Raw genomic sequence first — 22,227 nt, 5'->3', positions numbered from 1 at the left:
CTGGCTGGGAGGCTGCAGGTTTATTGGGGTGGGGGGGGGAACGCGTGCCGCAGGTGCGGTCAGACAGAGGCAGGTCGGCTCCGACTGGGTGCCTCTGCCATCATGGAGAGACGGTGGCGCCTCACGCACCGTGGGCAGGTCCAGGGGCCTTGGGGCGCTGGGGCCGCCAAGGCGGTTACGAGGATCACGTCACGCAGAGCTCCGCTGCCCAGAGCGGGGGCTTGCTGCTGTAGGAGGCCACGGCCTCGGCCTCCTCGGCCTCCCCCGCCCTGGGGTACGGGGCCTCCAGCAGCTCCAGCACCCGCTGGACCTGAGGAGGCAGAGCAAGGCAGGTGGGCACCCGCGTCCCCCCACCCGGGCCCCCCCAGGGGCGAGAGGGGCGTGTGCTTGCCTCGGAGAAGTCCCCCTTCTCGGCGGCCTCGATGGCGTTCTGCGCCAGGTGGTTCCGCAGCACGTACTTGGGGTTGCTGGCGCACATGACCCGCGTGTGCTCGGCCCGCCAGCTGTCGGCATCACTGGCTCCCGCCCTGTCCTTCTCCAGCCGGGCTCTGCAAGCACATCCCAGCTCCACTGCAGCCGCCGCCAGAGGCTGGGCCGCGGGGAGGCCGGGCCGGGCCGTACTGTACCTGTACTCGGCCAGCCAGTGGGTCCAGCGCTCCCGGTTCCCGCTCAGCAGCTCCTCGGGGCTCAGCTGCTCCAGCCGGGACTGCTGCTCCACGCGCTCCAGCTCCTTGGCGAGGGTCGCCCGGCTGCTGCCGATGAGTGCCAGCAGCTGCGGGTTGGACTGTGCCAGTGTCAGCATCATGGAGAGCTGCCTGCAGAGTGGGCGGGTCACCACTGGTCCCCCTCACACCCGGGCTGTGGGCTCGGACCCTCGTGGCAGGCCGGGCACCCACCGGGGGTCCATCCGGGGCCGGAAAGCCATCCTCAGCTCATCCAGGGTGGCACACTGCATGGCCAGGGCAGCCAGGAACTCCTCCAGGTCTGGAGACTCGGGGTCCGTGGGGAAGGTGCGCAGCAGGGAGAAGGTGTTGGTGAAGTCGGCACCTGCAGCAGAGAGCCGGTGACAGCCCAGGGACGGGCCCACACTCGGGACAGAATGGTGTACAGCCCAGTGCAGAGAGGAGCGGCCCGAGGACTAAGGCAGGAAGCGGGAAGGAAGCGGGGCTGCGTCCTCCTCCCTGTGCTCCAGACACCCTGGAGCAGCTGGAAGGACCCAGAATGCTGGAAGGCAGGATGTGGGCTGTGTCACAGGGCCCATGGCACGCACACAACACCACACCCCCCCACCATGGGGCATGGGGTGTATCACAGGGACACACACACACAACCCCCCCCCACCTAAGAGTGTCTGCCTGCAGAATCTGGGGCTCTGTCCCAGGACGGCCCCCCATGAAATGTGGCTCTTCTCCAACCACAACAGAATGAAGCTGGAAATCAGAACCATGGAGAGTCACATTCCCCCAAACCCTTCCCCATGAGGAGAGGTCTAAAGAAATGGCAAGAGAAGCCCCAAATACTAGGGTCTGAAACAGAGCAGTTCCCCAAAACTGACAAGAATGACGAGCTGGGTGTGGACAGCGCCACCTCTGGTGAAACGAGGGCATTGAGCCCAGTAATAGCATCTCGGGTCAACCGTCCAATGAAGAAGGGCCAAAATGGGGCCAGAGGGATAGCACAGTGAGGAGGGCCTTTGCCTTGCACGCGACCGACCCAGGTTCAATCCCCGGGATCCCATATGGTCCTTCAAGCACTGCCAGGAAGAAACCCTGAGCACTGCCCGGTGTGACCCCCCTCAAAAAAAGGCATAATAAGTAAAAAGTCGATTATGAGGCATTAAAAAAAAAAAACCTGCAATAGAGAGGAAGGAGCCATTTTCATAGAAAAATTAGATAATCCTGGGGCTGGAGCGACAGCACCGCGGGTAGGTGCTTGCCTTGCGTGCAGCCAGCCCAGGTTTGATCCCTAATGCCACATACGGTTCCCTGAGTCCACTCAGGTGAGATTCCTGAGTACAGAGCCAGGAGGAAGCCCCTAGCATGCCAGGTGTGGCCAAAATATAAAACAAATTAAAAGTTACTTAAAAGACTCAACCAAGATCAGGTGAAAGTGGGAACAGGTGACTTTCTAAAAGGCTCCAAGGCTCTGAGCAACCTTGCAAATATACCAGTAAACTAGGAAAGATCCTAGAAAACCGTGCACACAGCCCGCCCAGGTTCAATCTCCAACTCTCATTTCCCGAGCCCACCAGGAATGACCCTGTGCACTGCAGGGTGTGACCCAAAAAGCAAAAAAGCTGATTGGAAAAGAAACGGCATCTCGGGGCTGGAGTGATAGCACAGCGGGGAGGGCATTTGCCTTGCACACGGCCGACCCGGGTTTGAATCCCAGCATCCCATATGGTCCCCTGAGCACCGCCAGGGGTGGTTCCTGAGTGCACAGCCAGGAGTAATCCCTGTGCATCGCCAGGTGTGACCCAAAAAGCAAAAAATAAAAAACAAAAACCCGGCATCCCAGGAGGTGCTGGCCACGCTGGCCGGGCTCTGCTCACCGGTCAGGTGCATGGTCTCCAGGAGCCTGGCCACCAGCGCGCCATCGTCCTCCTGCTCCGTGCTCACCAGGCCCAGCTTGCGGCGCATCTTCCACAGGTAGTGTTTCTGGAACTCGGCGTCGAAGGCTTCGTCCAGGCTGGCCTCGGCCAGCTCTCGGGGCAGTTCGGGCTCCAGGGCCTCGGCCAGCTTCTGCAGGTTCCAGCGGCACACCTCAGGCTGCTTGTTGTACGCGTAGCGCCCTGCCCCGTCAGAGGCGTTGCACACGTGCTCGGGGTCATACCTGCACAGGGGCGAGAGCCACTGCAGCTGGTCCTGGGGGGACCTTCGTGGCCTCCTGAGCTCAGGCCCCCCGGGCCCCCTCTTCTGGGGACCACACCGAGCCAGGCTGGGGCCGGGGACCGTGTGGTGTCTGGAAGGTGCTCTGACTTGCTTGAGAACTGGCCCCCCAGGGCCCTACCCCAGCCCTGCGGGCCCTCGGGACGGCCAGGTCAGCTGTGTGCAAGGCAGTGTCCTTCCTGCTGGACTCTAGCCCAGGCCCCAGAACTGCAGGGCTGCTCACCGGTCCATGAAGCCAAAGGGCCCGTAGTCGATGGTGAGCCCCACGATGCTCATGTTGTCGGTGTTGAGGACGCCGTGGCAGAAGCCCACACACTGCCACTCCGCCACCATGCGGGCTGTGCGCCGGCTCACCTGGGACACGGACACGACTGCACCTGCCGGGCCTTCGGGACGGCCCTCGGCGCATCCCGTGTTCCACAGCGCAGGCCCCGGGTGCACCAGTCACACTGGAAGGGGCCTGGCACAGGCCAGGCGCTGAGGCCTGGATGGGGGCACTCCCAAGGGACAGTGTGGGGAGTGGGGTGCGGGGCACGGGGCGGGCCCTACCTCCCGGAAAAAGGCCAGGTTCCTCTCCACGGGGTCTGCCGCGTGCATGGCCTGGATCTCAGGGTAGAAGGTGCCGATGACGTAGTCCAGCATCTGCACGCGGATGTCATTCCTCCCCACGCTGGGGCCTGCGCGCCCCGTCTGCTCGTCCGTGGGCTTGAAAATCTCGAAGGAGCCAAACCTGCAGCCAGATTGGGGTTCTGCGGGTTACCCGCCAGCCGCGGCCCGAGCAGCCCGTCTTGCTTCAGAGCCTACGCGACAGGCTGGTCTCCATTCCCGGAGCAGCCGGCACAGTTGGGGGCACCTGCGACCAGCCAGGACGCCGGCGGCTGAAGGGGCTGCAGCCCCTGGGGACGCCTGACACCTGCCGGCCTCCCCCGCCCTGCAGGACCATGAGCAGAGCCCGGCACCCGTAACACTGGCCCCACGAATGCCCAGGACCTGCACCTCCCCCTGCCCCTTCGTGCCAGGGGCCGGTCCTGGCTGTCTCCGCACACACGGGCAGAAGGGCCTCGGCTACCTGAGGAAAGTGGGCGCTATACGCAACACCACTGTGCACTTCTCAGACTTGGGGTTGCCGTCATAGAACACATCGCGCACGACGGAGGACTCCGAGGTGACGCAGGCGCCCGCCCGCGTGGTGGGGATGCCCAGGTGGAACATGGCCTCGCTGCACAGGAACTCGCGGATGCTCGAGCGCAGGACTTTGCGCCCGTCAGCCTGCCTGGGGTCAGACACGGGGGTCAGTGTGCCGGCCACCACAGGGGCTCAGACAGGGGCTCAACAGGGGCTCAACAGGGGCTCTCCAGGGTGCTGCCCAGTGCTGGCCACAGTCCCGGTTCCGGCTGCTGCGGCTCTGGGCCTTTGCAGAGGCATCACACAGGACACGCAGGGTCCAGCCCGCAGAGCCACACGCTCCCCTGCAGCTCAGCTGTGTTGTGGACTCGGAGTTACGGAGCCGGCAGAGGCCCGCGGCCACTCCAGCCGCCCAGCCTTGTCACACGGAGGCCCGGCCACCCCCAACACCCTAAGTGGTGTGTCTGCCCAGGCAGTCACAACCGGTCGGGCGGGATTCGGGGTCTCCCAGACCGCCCTGCCCCTTTCACTGCCCGCCTCTTCCAGAAAGCGTCACAGTGACTCAGGTGAACCTGTCAGAATCAAGGGAAGCCGCTCCAGCGGCCACACCAGGTGCTGGCGTCACCCTCCCAACATGCTTCCACGCGTGTCACTCTCGACGGCCCCTGGGATCCCGGAAGGACTCCGCAGCCCACTCTGGTCCAGGTGCTTCTCTTCCTCATACTCTTGGCCTTGGATGACGTGTGTGCCTTGAGCCGCATTTTGCCCATTACTCCCTGCCGCAGCTTCTGTTGGTGGCATCTATGGACCCGCCCAAGTCCCAACTACTCCAGCACGTAAGGAGACGGTCGTGGCGTCGTGTCCCAAGGCGTCCCCTCAGCTACGCGCACCGAGGCGGGGGCCTGCTGGGTCCACTTGTGCAGGTGCAAGTGAGGTCCCTTTGCTCTGCTGCCGCTCCCATGGTTCAGGGGTCCCAGCTCCCGACATTACCCAGTTACTCCTAAAGAGCTTCCACATGAAGATGAAAAATAGTAAAAGAGACTAAAGACAAAACTCCTTTGGGGCCCAGAGTGCCCGTCTGGGACGCCTACGGTCACCAGCTCAAACCCCTGGTGTCCCATATGTCCCAGCATGAGGCCGGTGCCTGTGCCTCCCAGGGTCCTGGGGCCACACTGCTGCTGTGTCCCCACTGGAAGGGCGGGACCCGGCAGGCACCATGACCAACCACATCCGTGTCTACAATGGACACAGGGGAGCAGGCGGGGCCTGGTTCCCAGCACCACCTGGTGTGACCCACCCATTCACCCCAGGCCCCCAAACAGTAAAGTGTGGCTCACGAAGCAGTCATGAGGGGTCCCAACCTGCTGGGGTCTGGGAGGAAAGTCGGGACAGGAGCGAGAGTCCAGCGGGAAGGGCTCCTGGCTGGCACATGGCTGGCCTGAGTTCAAGCCCTGGTATCCCACATAGTCCCCCGAGCATTGCCAGGAATCATCCCTGGGTAGAGGAGTAAGTCCTAAACATTGCCAGGTGTGGCCCAAGAACAAAAAAAAAAAAAAAAAAAAAAAAGAAAAGAGTTTGCTGGGATGAGCAGGTAGCTGGCGGCCAGCTGCACTGCCCGGCTCCTGGCCTCCCTTCACTGGGCCCCAGCACGTTTTTCCCTGCCCCCCACTCAAGCCAGCGTTTAGTGATAAAGAGCGAGGGCCCCCTCCCCCGTCACTACTCTCTTGGCTGAGTCATTTCTGGCTTGGCCCCAGGTGCCACCCCAAGTGGGTGCAAGAGACGTGCTGGTGGGTCCAAAGCTGGTCCACCAGGGGGACTGCGGCCTCACACACCAGCTTCTTCAGTTTCAAGTTCTGGTCGGACTTCCCAGGCCGCGGGATGGCCAGTTAGCAGGTTGGGCTCCATGCCAGCCTCTCCGGAGACCCTCCAGGTGCGTGACAGTGGCCAGTGCCGGCTTCCCTCCGTGGGCCTGAACTGTTTCTCCTCTCCACGAGGACAGGGCAGGTCCCCCTGGGGGAGGAGGGGCATGGCAGGCCTGGCCCTTTATCTGGGCGGACTGCGCCTGCCTGTCTGCAACTCCAACCTTATCAAGGCCACTCAGCCCTCAGAACTGGCCGCCAGGCCTGGCTGCGCTCCCAAGTGCGGGGAGGCAGATGTCAGCTCGGCACCTTCACCCCCCCACTGCGCTCCGGCCCCGCGGGCTCAGCTGGCGTCTCTCGGCCGCTGGGATAGTCCTCCAGGCTCCGACCCCCTTGCCCAGGGCATGGCAGCTGCACGCCCGCGGTGTGTACCCAGCTCCCTCACGCTGACCCCTCGGCGCCCTGCTGAGCTCAGGGCAGTGCTGCTCCGATGGGCGCCGTCGGCCTGCCCCGTGCCCAGTCGGCCAGGGCTGCCCACAGGGAAGCGGCCCTGGAGCAGACACGCGGGAGCGGGGCAGCGGCGGCCCTGCACGAGCCTCGGAGGGACAGGGTGGGCACCACGACTCCCAGGAAGGCCATGGGAGGCGCGACGGGCCCGCTGCGGCCCGCCCGCGCCCCCCCAACCCAGGGCGCGAGCCCCACGCGCCGCGCCCACCTGGAGAAGGCCGTGGGCCCGGCGCCCTTGAGCTGCAGCTCCCAGCGCGCGCCGGCCGCGGTGACCACCTCGCCCAGGTACATGGCGGCGCCGTCGCCCAGCTGCCCGGCGAACTGGCCGAACTGGTGGCCGCAGTAGCAGTGCGCGGCGGGCTCGGCGCCCGGCAGCAGCGCGTTGCCGCTGAAGAAGAGCGCGGCCTCGGCCAGCGCGGCGGCGGGCGGCGGCGGCAGCCCCAGCAGGGCCAGCGCGGGCCGGGCCAGCGCCACGACGCGCGGCCGCCGCAGGGGCGCGGGCTGCGCGCGCGCGAAGCAGGCGCCGGGCACGGGGCGCGGCGCGGCGGGCGCGGCGGGCGGCGGCTCCACGGGCAGCGCGCGCAGCGCCAGGTTGTCGAAGCGCAGCCCCGCCAGCCAGCGCGGCGCCGGCTCCATGGCGGCGCGGCCCGAGCGGGCGCGGGGCGGCGCGGCGGTCAGCGGGCTGGTCAGCAGCGGCAGCGGCGCGGCGCGGCCCAGCACAAGTCGGAGCGCGGCCATCGGCGGGCGGCGGGCCGGAAGCCGCTCCGGAAGCCCCGCCCCCTGCGCCCGCCGGCCAATCGCGCGCGCGCGCCCGCGCGGGACACGCCCGCGAGCTTCGGGCGCCGATTGGCTGTGCCGCCGCCCCCCGCGCCCCGCCCCGCGCCCGGGCTCCGGCCCTGGCGCCGTCCCGCGCAGCTCTCGGGCCGGGTGCAAGCTGCTGCCCGGAGCCGCCGTCTCCTCCGGAATGGGGGCGTCCCGCGCAGCTCCGGGACCATCCTGAACCCTTCTCTCTGGTCTGCCCATCCTCCCGGTGCAGGATCCTGGGCCACCATGAAGACAGACGTCACATGAGGGGACAATACAGCGAGGTCCCGTGGAACCGCTTCCTGCAGCGCCATGGCCTCCAGCCCCCCAGCCAGCCCCTCCTGCCTGTCTGTGTCTGCTCCAGAGCTTTGGGGGCCAGGGGAGGCCCCAGGCAGCCCCCACACACCCTCTTTCCCCTGGCAGCCCGGGCTGCCAGTTCTACCCCATGACTGGATCAGCCTGCTGCTCCCCAGGCTCCTGTGAGGGTGGGCACACAAGCTCGTGGGGGTCCTCGCCGGGGACCGTGCTCAGGACGCCAGGCTCCAGCATAGCACCCACCCCAGGCTAGGGCCTCTGCCTCCTGATTCCCGCTTTCCACATGTCACAAAACAGGCGCTTCCAAAACTAGATTTTATTTGTTTCTAAGGACCAGACAGACGTGGGACTGACAACAGGGACGGGCCCCAGCCAGAGGCTGCCTGGCTGTGTTGGAATTTGGTTTCAACACAAACATGTCCTGGGACTGGCAGGCTGCAGAAACTGTAGGGTGGCATGACCAACGTCTGAGCACCATGCAGCGGCCGCCCTGCCTGGCCTGACCACCCGGCCCCCACCCGGGTCTGAGGCCAGCCTGCCCCTGCCACCAGGCAGCACTGCCCAAGTGCTGCCCCTTCCCGCCCGGAGACCCCGGGAAGAAATCTTTGTCCCAACCAGATTTAAGGCTGATATTTCCTGACACTTGCTTCAGTCCCTTTAATTCTTAAGTTAAGGTCACCTGAGTATAAAAATCTCAAACGTTTCTCAAAGTCAAAACCCCCTCAGCAGGTAGAGCTGGAGCCACGCGTGGTTCCCCCAGGAGGAGGGCTGGGGTGGCCCCAGCCCTGTGCCAGCATGTGGCCAGAACCCAGCGACGCTGGGGCCAGGTGCAAAGGCACAGTGAGGTAGGGATTCGGCCGCCGGCCAGCCCTCCTCGCCCCGCTGGTCCTGCTGCTAACCAGCCCTGCTGGGGAAGCCTGAGCTCAGAACAGTTAAATAATTCTTTATTGGGGCAGGGTGGGGAGGGCGGGCACGGCTGGGCCTGGACCCCCATGGGAGGTGGCACCCAGGAGCCCCCAGGGCCAGGCCCAGCCCCCCTCGGCTGTGACCTGGAGGAGGCCACGCGTGGCTCGTCCGCTGGTCGGCTCCCCGTGGCGCCTACTTGTGCGACCGGGCCTCGGACACCCTCTGCAGGCAGTACTGGGCGGCGGGCAGCGACAGGAGCAGGCCGGCGGCGCGGCGCCCACTCCAGTACAGGCCGTAGCCCAGCAGGCCCAGGAAGGCGGCCTTCACGGCCAGGCGGGACACTCTGCCGGAGATGGACGGCGGGGGCACGCTGGGGGAGGGAGGGGCGCTGGGTTCGGATCAGGGCGCTGGCCCCCCCGCCCCCTCGCCCCCGGCCGGGCACATGCGCACTCACGTCATGACCTCCTGGATGTTGAGCTCGGTGGTCCAGTTCTTCTTGATGCCCTGGACGTGGCCCATGCCCACGACGCCCACCACCACGGAGGGGACGCACTTCCTGGGCTCGGCTGTGGGGGGAGCAGTGTCAGCGGGCGGCGGGCGGGGGGTCCCCGGGGCGCCCGCCCGCCGGCCGTCACCGTCAGAGGCGCGCGGCAGCTCGAGGCGCCGGGCCGCCTGCCGCAGCATGTAGGTCAGGTACACGTCGCGCTCCGACACGATGGTGCGGTGCAGGTCCGGGAACTCGCCGATCATCTCGGCCATCATCTGCTCCAGCAGGTCCTTCTGCTTGCAGCGCTCCACGTCGTCCTTGCTGCGGGCGGGCAGAGGGGCGCTGCGGGAGCCCGGAGGGGCAAGCCCAGGGCCCGGGGAGGGGCCCGGAAAGGGGCTGGGCCCGGGGAGAGGGGCGGAGCCAGGGAGGGGAGAGAGGGCAAGAGGCGGGGCCCTGGAGGAGAGGGGCGGAGCCTGGGGGAAGGAGAAAGGGGCGGGGCCTGGGGCCCAAAAGGGGAGGGGCCCGTGAAGGGGCGGGGCCAGGTAGGAGGGGCGGAGCCTGGGGAAGGAGAAAGGGGCGGGGCCTGGGGCGAGAATGGGGTTCCAAAAGGGGAGGGGAGGGACCCGGGAAGGGCTGAGAGGGCCCTGGGGGGTACAAGGCCTTGGGGCTCAGAGCCCCTACCTGATGGGGTCGGACATGAAGCACAGGCCCCAGACCAGCTTGACCTTCTGCCAGAAGGAGAGCGAGGCGATGGCTCTCTTGAAGGTGACGGGGATGGGTCGGTCTCCCAGGTGGAACTTGCAGAAAGGCACCTTGCTGGCCTGGGCGGGGCGGGCGTGGGCCGGACCCTTCAGCCATCTGCGCCTCCCTCGCACCCAGCCCGCCGCCACCGCCCCTCACCTCCTTGAAGGCCTCCCTGAACTCGCCCCCAGGGGCCATGCCCAGCTGCTCTGTGATGTGTGCCGACACCTTCAGCAACAGCATCTGCATGAGGCCGGACATGACGCCGTTCTGCAGGCGGGAGGGGCGGGGTCAGCGAGCCCAGGCCCCGCCCCACCGGCCCCACCCCCGCCAGGCCCGCCCCGCCCAGGCTCCGCCCCCCGCCGCCGTGCACGCGCACCTGCTTCACTGCCTGCTGCAGCTTCTCCAGGTTGATCTCCTTGGCCTCCCGCAGCAGCGTGCGCTCGTCCATCTTCAGCATGGACACGCGGTACTGGCAGAGCTCCACCACCACGACGTCGGGCTGCACCGCGCGGATCGTCTGCGAGGGACGCGCCGCTCACCCTGGTCCTCCCCACCCGCCCCTCACCGCGGGCACCGCTGGGCTCCGGGGCTCACCCTCACGACGTCCTTCTTGCTGTCGCTGCTGAAGTGGGCCGTGCCCACCACGTACACCCGGCTCCCGTCCTCGGCCACCAGCTGGGTCACCGTGCGGGGCAGCCTGGGCTGCTCGCGCCGCCGCTTCAGCTTCATCTCCAGGAGCAGGTTGAAGGCGTCCACGTCGGCTGTGGGGACAAAAGGCCGGCTTGGAGGGGCTCCGGATGTGCCAGGCCACTGTCCCCCTCAGCACGCTCTCAGCGGCTTCGAGGGCCTGCCCTCCCCCAGGAGCGGCTCCTGCTGCAGACCCCCCAGTCCCAGCCCCCACATACACAGGTTCTGGGCTTCTCCGGGCAGTGCCCGAGGGACCACCTCCGAAGGCGCAGCCACCGTCCCCGTGGGCTCCGCATCAGCCTGCAGGGGACACAGGCCACTGAGCCGGGCTACCTCCTGACCGGTGCAGAGCCAGCCCCGTCCCACCCGCACTGCTGACCTCACGAGGTGGCTGCTCCTCCTCTGGCTTCTCTGCCCCATCCATCGCAGGGCTGGCACCCCGGACAGAAGCCTGCGGAGACAGGGCAGAGCGCACCAGGCGCCCTGGCTTGGGGCTCCGGAAGGAGCAGGCAGGTCGGGAGCAGCCCTGGGCAGCACCTGGGAACATAAGGCAGTTTCTGAACTTCCCGACAGAAAATCAGGACGGCAGGAAAGGCGCGTGCCTTGATCCCCGGCACCCCAGATGGTCCCCTGAGCACCACCAGGAGTAGCAGCGGGCCTGAGCACAGAGCCAGGAGTAAGCCCCGAGCAGAGCCAGGTGTGGGACCAAACCCCAAAAGAGAAAAAGCGAAAACCACGTGGGAGAGGTGCACCTGGGCGCCCCAGGGGTGTGGCCCCGAAGGGGACAACCTGGGGCTGGCACCGCTACAGGAGCAGAGGAAGCCTGGCCAGCTGGGGGGCACATCCCCAGGAGCGTCCTTCTGGCCCAGTCAGCTCAAGTCGGCATCGTGTCCGTGTACCTGGGCAGGAAGCCCAGCTGGGAAAGCACAGGGTGGCCTGGGGGCACCTCCTGCATGCCCAGGAGCCTGAGCCCTGGGCCCAGCGTGTGGCCGGGAGCTTGAGGAAGCGGCTGCAAAGTGCAGGAGCCAGGGGCCCGAGAGAAGAGCACGGTTAAGGCACGTGCCTCGCTTGCAGCCAAGCTGGGGTGGGCAGTCCCTGGCGCCAGGGGAAAGCCCCTCAAAAGACAAGCCCCAAGGGGCCGCAGCCACAGTGCAGTGGGTTAAGATGCTGGCCGTGCACGAGGCTGACCTGGGCTTGCTCTCCGGCATCCCATACGGTCTCCTGAGCACCGCCAGGAGGCACCAGCGGTGTCCCCCCTCCCCCTGCCCACCAACCCCCCAAATAAGTCACAAAGCTCAGGGCTGGGGAAGGCGCATGGCCAAGGGCCTGCCTGGTAAACACAGGAAGGCCAGCTAGGCCCCCGCCCCCAGCTCTGTCCCCCTGCACTGGGGCTGCTGTCGGGGAGCACACACCTGGGACAGGTGGGACCCACCAGAAAGTGGCCAAGAGACAAGGGACCAAAAGCAGACGCGAGAAGCTAGGGCCAGGGAACAACAGCCCGGCTCCAGGCTGTGCGGGCTCACAGCTGCTTCCATGTCTGTCTGTCTGCCTGTCAGTCAGTGGATGGGACTTGGATGGGAAGACTGAGGGCGCCGAGGGGCGGAGAGCAGCTGTCCTCAAATGGGAAGTCAGGGCCGAGTTCCGCCCTGCCTCAGCCCCAGCACTCCCTGGCACGCGGGGTCACAGGCACCCCCCGCGCTGACCCGGAAGGGGCCAGTGGCCCCGGCAGCAAGAAGGCCCTTCTCACTCGGGGTGCCCGCAGGGGTGCTGCGTGGACCTGCGTCTGAGCTGGGCGCAGGCGGGATCCAGTTTCCTGCTCCCCGCAGGGAGCCTGGCGCCAAGAGCAGGAAGTGGGCGTCCCTCCCACTGCCCTGCAACCAAGCAGATGGAGCTGCTGTCCAGGGCCTCACCACACCCTCTGGGCCCGCTCGCCGGGACCAAGCACAGCACTGTCCTATGTCCCCTGAGCCACCCAGCAGAGGCTGTGCCTGCACCTGGGTCCCAGGGCCGACATGCTTCCTGGCTGGCCACGGTGGCCCGCCCCATGACCCAGCCCAGGGTACACCCAGCACCACCACCCAGGCCCAGGGTGGTCACCTGAGGCTCCGATGACACCAGCTGACACCTGGGGCTGAGACGCTGCCCCGACACCCGGCCGGGAGGAACCGCCACACAGCTGGACGGCACGTCAGCTCTGCCGGACACTCACTTCCGGCCGAGGGCGGGCTGTCCAGGTGCAGAGGGGGCGGAGCCTCAGGGCGGCCACCTGCAGCCGGGCTGGCTAGGCCGGCCCTGTCCTGCAGTGGCCTCACGGCCGCCGGCCCCCAGGACGGGGCCAGCAAGAGTGCCCGGAAGCACGGAGGGGGCCGGGTGCGAGGGCATTGGGGCTCGTCCCGGCTGCGTCCCCGGTTCAGGGTTCGCCCCTCCTGGAGACCCCCCCCCCAGTAGGGAGAGATACACCCTGGACTCGGGCCGATTGGGTTTTTTTTCCGGGGGGCTGGTTCTGGGCCACAGAGGCCGATGCTCGAGGCTTACCCCTGGCGGTGCTCGCGGTGCTGCACGGGGGCGCGTGCAAGGTCCGGCCCCGGGCATGAGCCCATCCGGGTGCACACAGCCCCGCCCCCCGCCCTCCGCCCCGAGGGGGCCAGCGGGAGGCGCCCAACGGCCGGAGCCGAGACCCGAGTCCGGGGGTGGACTCGGGGACAGACCCGGGTCCCGGGCCCGCGCGGCCCGGCCCGGCCCGGCCCGGCCCGGCCCAGCCCGGCCCGGCCCAGCCCCTTCCCCGCCGCCGGCCCCGGCCCGCGCGCCCCTCCGTGCCCCTCCCCGCGCGCCCGCCGCGGCCGAGCCCCGCGCGCCCCCCGCCCCGGCTCCGCGCGCGGCGTACCGAGGCGGGGCGGCGCTCCTAGCCGGCCTCCATGCGGCGGGAGGCCCCACCGGACGGGGCTGGCCGGGCGGGGCGGGCCGAGGCGGGGCAGCCGCGCGGCCGCGGGCCGGGCTCGCGGGGCCTGCCGGGAGTCGTAGTTCCGCGGGCCTGCGCGCCAGCGCCGGGGGCGGGCCGGGCCGCGCCCGCGGACTACACTTCCTAGAGGGCCGCGGGCGAGAAGCCCCGCCCCTCCCGGCATCGCGGCTCTAGGGCGCAGGCGCCGGCGGCCGCGCCGGGAGCGCGAGTTCTAGTCCCGGGCGCAGCGTTGGACGTGGCCTCCCCTCCCCCCCCCCCCCCCCCGAGGGCTGGCGTGGCAGCGCCCAGCGGGGGTGGCGCGACCCCCCTGCGGTGCCGGGACCGCCTGCCCTTCCGAAGGGAGAGACGCCCCCCGGGCCTCGATACCTGAGTGGCCAGCCCACTGGCCGGCGCCGAGCCCGTCCCTCTCCTCGCAGGCCTCCGGGTGGAGGCGCGCGCCGTGCTGAGTGACCTCTGGTGGTGCCGAGGCTCCACCCCCATCCTCAGCACCCATGGCAGCTGCCCTGGACCGCCTCTCGGGCCCGCGCGGACACACACACACACACACACACACACACACACACACACAGGTCCCAAGTGGGGTCAGCAGTCAAGTCTCACACACACACACACACACACACACACACACACACACACACAGGTCCCAAGTGGGGTCAGCAGTCAAGTCTCACACACACACACACACACACACACAGAGATCCCAAGTGGGGTCAGCAGTCAAGTCTCTCTCACACACACACACACACACACAGGTCCCAAGTGGGGTCAGCAGTCAAGTCTCACACACACACACACACACACTGGTCCCAAGTGGAGTCAGCAGTCAAGTCTCTCTCACACACATACACACACATACACACACACCATGGGGGACCACGCTGGGCCCAAGTGGGGTCAGCAGTCAAGTCTCTCTCACACACACACACACACACACACACACAGGTCCCAAGTGGGGTCAGCAGTCAAGTCACTCACACACACACACACACACACACACACCCGTGGGGGACAGTGTGGGCCCAACTGGGGTCAGCAGTCAAGTCTCTCTCACACACACACACACACACACACACACACACACACCATTGGGGGACAGTATGGGCCCAAGTGGGGTCAGCAGTCGACACACACACACCCCCCAGCCCAAGTGGGGTCAGCAGTCAAGTCACACACACACACACACACACACTGGTCCCAAGTGGAGTCAGCAGTCAAGTCTCTCTCACACACATACACACACATACACACACACCATGGGGGACCACGCTGGGCCCAAGTGGGGTCAGCAGTCAAGTCTCTCTCTCTCTCTCTCTCACACACACACACACACACACACACACACACACACACACCGTGGGGGGCAGTGTGGGTGCTGGGGGCCCGCCCAGTGACAGACGTGGCTCATATTCCACACACCAGGCCACCAGGCTGGACGGGGTCTTTTCAGCGGAGCCTCGCTTGAGGGAACCTGCCAGGCTGGCCCCTCCAGTGCTCTGCCCACGGCGTCCTTCCCGCCCTGTCCAGCGCCGCCCCCGCCGCCCCCCCAGAAGCCATGGACAGGGGCCCACAGGTGGAGCCAGGGGCTGTGCTCTCTTGGCACCTTCCTGGGGTTGGGGGCGGGGTGAGCCCCTGCCACCTCCCACCAGGGACAGCAGAGGAAGGAGACAGGTCACATTCCCGGCACAGAACCCGGAACCCGAGGGCAGCTCTGGCAGATGCTGACACCGCAGCCCCTGGCCGGCGAGGCTTGTTCCAAAGTGCCCGCCCCACTGCAAGCAGGGCCCCCACAGCTGGACTCGCTGGCACACCCGGATGCCTGCAGGACCCAGCGGCTCCGCCCCACCCACCCCTCCGGAGCACGGGGAGTGCAGGGTCTTGCTCCTCCACTTCCCCTGGCACCACTGCAGGTGCCACGACCCACCCGAAGCACAGCCCCAAGTGACCTTCCAGGGCAACCCGGCCCGCCCCAGCCCACCCCTCAGCACCAGCCTCCACCCCCAGGACTCCCGGTCCCGCCTCACGCCGGCAGCTCTTCCCCAGGGTGGGCCTGGTCTGGGGAGCTGGGCTGCAGGGATGACGTGGACACGGCAGTATCAGAATACGATTTATTGATCTGCTCGGAGCTACCTCGTGAACACTGTCACGGCGCCGCGGCTGAGGTAATGGGGGCGGGCCGAGTGCCCTGGGCTCCCGCGGGCGGCGGCTGGGCCCTGGGACCAGGACTTGGGCCCAGGGAAGGGGAACGTGGTTATTGCGTTGGACTCCTTCCCTCCTCACATGCCGGCACCACGCTCGTCTCACACAAGCCCGCTCACACGCGCCAGCACAAATGCACGCTCATCCCACACATGCATGCTCATCCCACACGTGCCCACTCACGCACATGCACACGCTCACACATGTGCTCACCCACTCATGCACATGCACACTCCTCACACGTGTGCTTGCCCATTCACACGCATGCACACACTCCTCTCACACGTGCTCGCCCACTCATGCACATGTACACACTCCTCACACTGTGCTCACCCACTCACACACATGCACACGCTCCTCACATGTGTGCTCGCCCATTCACACACATGCACACACTCCTCACACTGCTCACTTACTCACCTACATGCACACACACCTCTCACATGTGAGCTTGCCCATTCGCGCACATGCTCTCACGTGTGCTTGTCCATTTACTCACATGCACATGCTCCTCTCACATGTGTGCTTGCCCATTTATGCACATGCACACGCTCCTCACACATGTGCTCACCCACTCATGCACAATGCACTCTTGTCTCACGTGTGCTCACCCCATATGCCTGCTCATGCACATGCACACGCTCCTCACACATGTGCTCACCCACTCATGCACATGCACTCTTGTCTCACATGTATGCTCACCCAACACATGCCCGCTCATGCATATGCATACTCCTCTCACACGTATTCTCACCTACTCACAAACATGCAGTCTCACGTGTGCTCACCCACTCACACACATGCACACGCTCATCTCACACGTGTGCTCATCCACTCACATGCTCATCTCATACGTGTGCAATTGTCTCATGTATGCTCGCACACATACTCGTACTCACCCTGCTCTGGGGTCTTCTCACACACACTGCCTACTGCCACTGGCATCTCCGTGCACACGGGCTCATGGCGCTCACACACGCACACACACACACACATCTCCTGACAGCCAATATGTTCTCTAGTTACAGTAGTCATAGTAAAATAAAATACAGGTCTGTTGGGGCAGGGGAGAAAGTGCATGTATGTGGGCCGTGGGCAGGGGGCGGACACCAGCCCCCCCCCCGAGGGCTCCCCCACCCATAGGGGCGAGGCCGAGTGTGACCCTCAGAGCTGCCAGCACCCCAGATACCTTCCAGGCTCAGACCTGAGCTGTCCTGCCAGAGCCTGGTCCCCCCCAGGCCGGCATCCTGGACCCAAGACTGAATCGACTAAAAAAATAAACTCTTCACTGCAGCCACGGCTGGGGCGGGCGGCAGGGGCTCCCGCCACAGCCCGACCCCAGTGCCCGAGGCGCCATCCGGGGCTGGGTGGGGAGGCGCTGAGCCCCGTGGCATGCGGACGGGAGGCCGGTGCGGGGTGCTGGGGAAGCAGAGGCCGTGTCCACGCACGGGGGCGAGGGGCGGGGCACGCCGCGGCATGCAGGGGCCTCAGAACTCCACGGTGCTCACGACCGTCCTGGGCTCATCGAAGGTGGCGATGAGGATCTGCTGCGGCGGCGGGATGGCGATGAGGCTGCCCACCTCGGGGGCGGCCCGCGGGGCCCCGTCCTCCTCCTCGCGGGCCTCGTACAGCGTGCTGACGCGCAGCAGCGGGTGGGTGGCGTTTCGGCTCAGGATGGTGAGGGGGTCGGCACTGCCCAGGCTGCTGGGCGACGGGGGGACAGTAGTGGGGGCGGCGGCGGGGGAGCAGACGTGGAAGGGCGCCCCCGCAGGGAGCGTGGCCAGGGCAGACTCTGCTGGATACAGGGCCTCCTTCTCGGGGAGGGGGGCGTCTGCGGGAGAACACAGCCACTGCACCCCACCCCCGCGCGCCCACAAGCCTGCCCCTGCCCCCGGCCCCGGGCCCCTGGGGTCCTGCTGGGATCCCCTGGGTGGGGCCCCCTGCCCCCTCCCCCCTCCCCCGCTCCTTCCCTTCCCAACCTCTCAGGAGCTGTCTGCTGACCGGTGAGGGTGGGGGCGTCCCTCCACAGGGCTGGGCGGTCCCCTCCCGGGTCGAGCTGGCCAGCGGCTGCACCTACCTTTGGTGGCTGCCGTGGTCAGGCCCAGCGCGCACTCCTCAGCCTGCGACAGGAAACTGCCCTCCTGGCTGCGGGAGGTGGGCAGGGCGGCAGGCACGGCCTCGGGCTTGGCCTTCTTGGTGCCCAGGATGTAGGGGTGCACGTCCAGGGAGAAGTGACGGGCATGCTTCTTGTCGCCAGAGGGGGCCGCCGTGTCGCTGCCGCTGCTACCCTTGTAGTGGTGCGCGGCCCGGGCGCCCGCGTCCAGCAGCGGGGCGATGAGCGTGTCCGTGGCAGTCTTGCGGCGCACGGGCTTGGGCTTGTCGGCCTTGCTGTTCTCCACTCGCATGATGGCCAGCGGCTCCTTGAAGGGCTGGGGCAGCGGGTTGCTGCTGGGGATCCACTTCATCTTCTTGCGCGGCCGCTTGACCACGGGCGGCTCGGCAGAGCCGTCGGGCTCGGCGGGGTTGGCGCTGGGGTCGACCGTCTGCACGCCCGCGTCGCGCACCGTGGGCGTGGCGTCGTGGTTGGACTGCGCCAGGGCGGCCAGCAGCTGCCGCACCACGTTGTCGTACATGAGGTCGCTCTCGTTGGTGATGAAGTCCAGGCGGTTCAGTGACTTGATGTGGTCCCGGTTCTCGTTGCAGAACATGGCCAGGATGTTGATGTCGCAGAACTGGGAGCGGCGCCACTGCCGGCGCGTCTTGATGCCCACCTTGTGCAGCTTGTCGAAGATGAAGTTGCTCTTGCGGAAGATGAAGAGGTGGATGAGGTTGACGAGGATGATGAGGTTCATGGAGCAGAGCAGGACAATGTCCACGCCTGCCACGATGCGCTGCAGCTGCACCGAGGGCAGCTTGCAGCTGACCCGCACGGCCGCGCCCGCCGGCCCGTCGGGGGCCTCGCCCAGCGCGCATGTGAACTCGTTCTGCTTCTGCGTGGCGTAGTAGGTGCACAGGTAGGAGATGGGCGCCACGCTGAGCAGCAGGATGAGCAGGTGCCGCGCCAGGTACAGCTTGGCCAGGAAGTTGCTGCGGCCGCGGCGCTCCAGGTACTTCTCGAACAGGTTCTGCTCGGGGCTCTTCTCCTTCTCGGCGTTCTCGATGATCTCGCGCTTCTCGCGCTCCGTGATGCCGGGGCCCTTTGACTGGATCTGCTTCTCGATCTTGGGCGCGCGGCCCTCGGCCGCCCGGTGGTAGCAGTTGTCGATCTCCTGGAGCAGGAAGTTGAGCTCGGACGTGAGGCGCGTGGAGGCCAGGAACTCCCAGCCCAGCGCGGGCACGTACATGATGGCCGCGAAGGCCAGCAGCGAGTAGGGCAGCAGCTTGTGCTCAAACAGTGACGGCCACAGGCTGGCGTCCACGCCGGGCAGTGCGTCCCGCAGCTCCGTCCAGCAGTAGCCGCGAGCGTAGAGCGCCTGGTCGCGGGTGAAGTTGTGCGGGGTGTAGCAGTAGATGGGTTCCTCTGCGGGCGGGGGACACGGGGTTGGGCTCCTGCCGCCCTGTGCCCTCGCACCCTGAATCTCAATCCCCGCCCCGACACCGGGATGTGCCTACATGGGGAAGCTGAGGCAGGCAGGGGAAGCCAGTCTGTGGCACGCCAGCTGTACCTGGGGCCCTGGCCGCTGGGGGCTGCGTCTCCCACATGGCAGGACAAACCGCATCTATGAGCTTGGTGCCGTCCCTCCCACCATGCCCTGCCAGTGACCAGCGGCCACAGCGGTGAGGGCCCCCACAACCGTGTCTCTGAGGCTGTGACCACCAGCATGGCCCAGGCACACAGAAGGGGCCAGGGGCCAGCACTGTGCCCACAGGCCCTGCTGTCCCCAGTGTGGCCAGCCCGTGTGTGTGCCCGGAGCCAGGGGCAGAGGCTCAGCTCTGCAGGACATTTTGGCCCGCTGCCTCCTGCCCGGACACAGGTGCTCTGTGCCGGCAGCCGTGCCGGGGCTCTGACAGCAGGCGCGGAAGCGCCGTCTGTCCCTCTGTCTGGGGAGCAGGAGGGGAGCTGCTGGTCCCGACGTGCCCACCAGGTCCCTGCCACCTCCCACAGCCGCACGACCACCCCGCCCGGACAGCCACAGACTCACCGGCAGCTACTGTGCTCGAGGGGGGACGAGGGGCCTGGCCAGCAGGTGGGGTCCTTTCTGGGAGCACAGAGGCGGGCGGGAGCCAGGGCAGAGCGGTGCAGGCTGCAAGGTGTCCCCTCTGCTCTCACAGAGGGGGCCCTATCAAGACTGCTCCGGGCCCCCCAGGCCTGGACAGGGCCCCCACCTCGGGGGACCACGGCCCTTCTTCCTGGACTCCATGTGGGCGGGGGGAGGAGGCTGCCCCCACTCGGGCTCGGAACCTGTGGCTACACTGCAGGTGTGGGGGAGACCCGGCCAGGTGCTCAGGAGGTGGCCGAGGGAGGCAGCCGGGCTGGTGTGAGTGGGGCCGTCTCCCCAGCACCTGCCCCCTGCAGCCCAGGAGCCCCACAGGGCAGGCCTGCAGAGACGGTGGACGTGCCGAGCACAGGCCTGGCACGTTGCTGGCACTGTGTGGTTTCCGAGCACTGAGCCAGGAGCACCCTGCGTGTGGCCCTATTGCCCCCAACAAAGTAAGTCCTTGAAAGGGGTGGTGCTAAAGCTGCTTCCCTGAGCCCCCAGAGAGGGTCTTGCCCCTTGCAGAGCTGCAGCCAGCAGGGTCCTGTGGGTGCCTCGGGTGTGCTGGCTGCGCCAGACACCTGCCTCCAGGCTGCGGGCACACCCGCAGTACATGAGCTCAGAGGCGCCGCCCACGGCATCTGGGCTCTGCAGGGCTGCCCAGGACCAAGCCCTGGGCCTTGCATGTGGTAGAACACTTGGGGCCTGGCACTAACCTGGCAAGGTCCGTTCTGAGATCACTGGAAGGTGCTCAGCACCCTCCTGCCACAGCCATAAGACGTGGGTGCCCAGAGCCCCCAGACCAACATGTCCTTGGGACTGCAGCTGTCCCAGTATGGGTGCGCGACATTCAGGTGTGTGAGTCCCCCTGCAGGTTAATCCCCATGCAGGTGTGAGTCCCTGTGCAGGTGTATGATGTCTCCTGTGCAGGTGTGTGATATTCGCATGCAGGTGTGAGTCCCCGTGCAAGTGTGTGATATTCCCACACAGGTGTGTGCTGTTCCCACGCAAGTGAGTCCCCATGCAGGTGTGTTAATCCCGCGCAGGTGAGTCCCTGTGCAGGTGTGTGCTATTCCCGTGCTGTGTGTCTCACTCAGGTGTGTGCTATTCCTGTGCAGGTGTGTGAGTCCCACTCAGGTGTGTTCTATTCCCGTGCTGGTGTGTGCTATTCTCGGGCAGGTGTGTGAGTCCCACTCAGGTGTGTGCTATTCCCGGGCAGGTGTGCTATTCTCGTGCAGGTGTGTGTCCTATTCAGGTGTGTGCTATTCCCGTGAAGGTGTGTGCAATTCTCGTGCTGGTGTGTGAGTCCCACTCAGGTGTGTGCTATTTCCGCGCAGGTGTGCTATTCCCATGCAGCTGTGTGAGTTCCGGTGCAGAAGTGTGCTATTCCCACGCAGGTGAGTCCCCGTGCAGGTGTGTGCTATTTCCGCGCAGGTGTGCTATGCCCGTGCAGGTGTGTGCTATTTCCGCGCAGGTGTGCTATGCCTGTGCAGGTGTGTGCTATTTCCGCGCAGGTGTGCTATTCCCGTGCAGCTGAGTCCCCGTGCAGAAGTGTGCTATTCCCACGCAGGTGAGTCCCCGTGCAGGTGTGTGCTATTCCCGTGCAGCTGTGTGAGTCCCCGTGCCGGTGTGTGCAGGACAGGCAGGTGCTGCGGCCGGGATCAGACGTGCCTCCTCAGGGGTCCCCGGTGAGCATGGCTGGCAGCCGGCCGCGGCCAGAGCGGCCTCCGGGTCTCGTGCTCTGGGCCCGGGTAGACCCGAGTGTCCCTCGGGCGGCCCTGCAGGGCTGCAGCCGTGGCCCCGTCTGGACGGAGGGTGCCCGGCCCTGGGTGAGGGCCCCCTGGGAGGGGCGGCCGCAGGCTACGCCGCCCGGCGCGCGTTCCGGCAGCCCCCGGGCCCGCGGGGCGCACCGGACAGCGACCCCCGGAAGGCGGGGAGGCCGCGCCCGCGCCCCCGGCCCAGACCACACCCTCCGCGGCCAGAGCCCGCCCCGGCCGGGCCGCGCCCTCACCTGCGAAGTTCTTGGTGAACACCAGCGTGACCAGCAGGATGGGCACCAGCACGGTGCCGATGGTAACCACGCGGTCGAAGGGCAGCTCCAGCTTCAGCTGCAGCAGCAGCGCGGCCAGCGCGCCCGCCTTGTCGTCCTGCGCGCCGGGCAGGATGAGCTCGCGCAGCTTCTCGCCCGCCAGCAGCGCCGTCGCCATGTCCGCGGACGGCTCCAGGAGGTGGTGCATGGGGGGCGCGGGCCGGCCCGGGGGGCGCGGGGCGGGGCGCCGGCGGGCAGGGGTCGGCCCGGGCGGGCGCGCGCGGGCGCAGGGGCCGCCGCCGCCCCCGCTCGGCTGCAGCCCTGGCCCGGCCCCGGCGAGCTCCGCGGCGGGCGGGCGGGCGGGCGGGGGCGGCGACGGGACCCCCGCGGGGGCGGCGCGCGGGGTCGCTGCTGGGGCCGGGCCCCGCTCCCGCCGCGGGGAGGGGGCTGTTTACCTGCGGCGGCTCGGCGGCGAGGCTCCGCCCCCACCCCGCCCCCCCCCCGCCACGCAGATGCGGCGCGGGC

The 22,227-nt window shown here is 67.3% G+C and overlaps 3 protein-coding genes across 10 annotated transcripts; all 3 read right to left on the bottom strand.

Annotated features, from left to right (window-relative positions):
- Positions 1-11: 11 nt before the first annotated feature.
- On the bottom strand, positions 12-7,121 carry SELENOO (selenoprotein O). Of its 2 annotated transcripts, none has more exons than XM_055141259.1 (9): positions 6,588-7,121; positions 3,958-4,161; positions 3,438-3,618; positions 3,112-3,242; positions 2,552-2,832; positions 897-1,047; positions 627-815; positions 392-548; positions 12-310 (listed from the first exon to the last, which is right to left on the bottom strand). In XM_055141259.1, the coding sequence occupies exons 1-9, from the start codon at positions 7,115-7,117 to the stop codon at positions 176-178; spliced, it is 1,959 nt and encodes a 652-aa protein (XP_054997234.1). In that variant the 5' UTR covers positions 7,118-7,121; the 3' UTR covers positions 12-175. The 2 variants fall into 2 exon arrangements, with proteins under 2 accessions (XP_054997234.1, XP_012788684.2); XM_012933230.2 differs by having other exon boundaries at positions 185-310.
- Positions 7,122-8,425: 1,304 nt separating this feature from the next.
- Positions 8,426-13,797, bottom strand: TRABD (TraB domain containing). Of its 6 annotated transcripts, none has more exons than XM_055141850.1 (10): positions 13,648-13,797; positions 10,702-10,859; positions 10,541-10,622; positions 10,230-10,396; positions 10,012-10,152; positions 9,792-9,902; positions 9,573-9,712; positions 9,040-9,212; positions 8,859-8,970; positions 8,426-8,774 (listed from the first exon to the last, which is right to left on the bottom strand). In XM_055141850.1, the coding sequence occupies exons 1-10, from the start codon at positions 13,772-13,774 to the stop codon at positions 8,597-8,599; spliced, it is 1,389 nt and encodes a 462-aa protein (XP_054997825.1). In that variant the 5' UTR covers positions 13,775-13,797; the 3' UTR covers positions 8,426-8,596. The 6 variants fall into 6 exon arrangements, with proteins under 6 accessions (XP_054997825.1, XP_054997826.1, XP_054997827.1 ...); XM_055141851.1 differs by having other exon boundaries at positions 9,573-9,688; XM_055141852.1 differs by having other exon boundaries at positions 9,573-9,619.
- Positions 13,798-15,372: 1,575 nt separating this feature from the next.
- On the bottom strand, positions 15,373-21,989 carry PANX2 (pannexin 2). Of its 2 annotated transcripts, XM_055142412.1 has the most exons (4): positions 21,685-21,989; positions 19,620-19,676; positions 17,555-18,997; positions 15,373-17,308 (listed from the first exon to the last, which is right to left on the bottom strand). In XM_055142412.1, the coding sequence occupies exons 1-4, from the start codon at positions 21,908-21,910 to the stop codon at positions 16,965-16,967; spliced, it is 2,070 nt and encodes a 689-aa protein (XP_054998387.1). In that variant the 5' UTR covers positions 21,911-21,989; the 3' UTR covers positions 15,373-16,964. The 2 variants fall into 2 exon arrangements, with proteins under 2 accessions (XP_054998387.1, XP_004610637.1); XM_004610580.2 differs by lacking the exon at positions 19,620-19,676 and having other exon boundaries at positions 21,685-21,988.
- Between the last annotated feature and the right edge of the window lie 238 nt (positions 21,990-22,227).

Source organism: Sorex araneus, chromosome 6, assembly GCF_027595985.1.
Source record: "Sorex araneus isolate mSorAra2 chromosome 6, mSorAra2.pri, whole genome shotgun sequence".
NCBI lineage: Eukaryota > Metazoa > Chordata > Mammalia > Eulipotyphla > Soricidae > Sorex > Sorex araneus.
The sequence above is the reverse complement of the archived record's forward strand: the minus strand, read 5'-3'. Positions and strand labels throughout refer to the sequence as shown.

Coding starts and splice junctions, on each gene's coding strand:
- SELENOO (XM_012933230.2), bottom strand. CDS start 7,117: ATGGCCGCGCTCCGACTTGTGCTGGGCCGCGCCGCGCCGCTGCCGCTG. Junction 4,162..6,587: donor GGGCCCACGGCCTTCTCCAG/GTGGGCGCGGCG, acceptor GTCTGACCCCAG/GCAGGCTGACGGGCGCAAAG. Junction 2,833..3,111: donor CCCTTTGGCTTCATGGACCG/GTGAGCAGCCCT, acceptor GCCCCTGTGCAG/GTATGACCCCGAGCACGTGT.
- TRABD (XM_055141850.1), bottom strand. CDS start 13,774: ATGGGTGCTGAGGATGGGGGTGGAGCCTCGGCACCACCAGAGGTCACT. Junction 10,860..13,647: donor CCAGTGGGCTGGCCACTCAG/GTATCGAGGCCC, acceptor TTATGTTCCCAG/GTGCTGCCCAGGGCTGCTCC. Junction 10,397..10,540: donor CGGAGAAGCCCAGAACCTGT/GTATGTGGGGGC, acceptor TTGTCCCCACAG/CCGACGTGGACGCCTTCAAC.
- PANX2 (XM_055142412.1), bottom strand. CDS start 21,910: ATGCACCACCTCCTGGAGCCGTCCGCGGACATGGCGACGGCGCTGCTG. Junction 18,998..19,619: donor CTCGAGCACAGTAGCTGCCG/GTGAGTCTGTGG, acceptor CCCCGCCCGCAG/AGGAACCCATCTACTGCTAC. Junction 17,309..17,554: donor GACCACGGCAGCCACCAAAG/GTAGGTGCAGCC, acceptor GTTCTCCCGCAG/ACGCCCCCCTCCCCGAGAAG.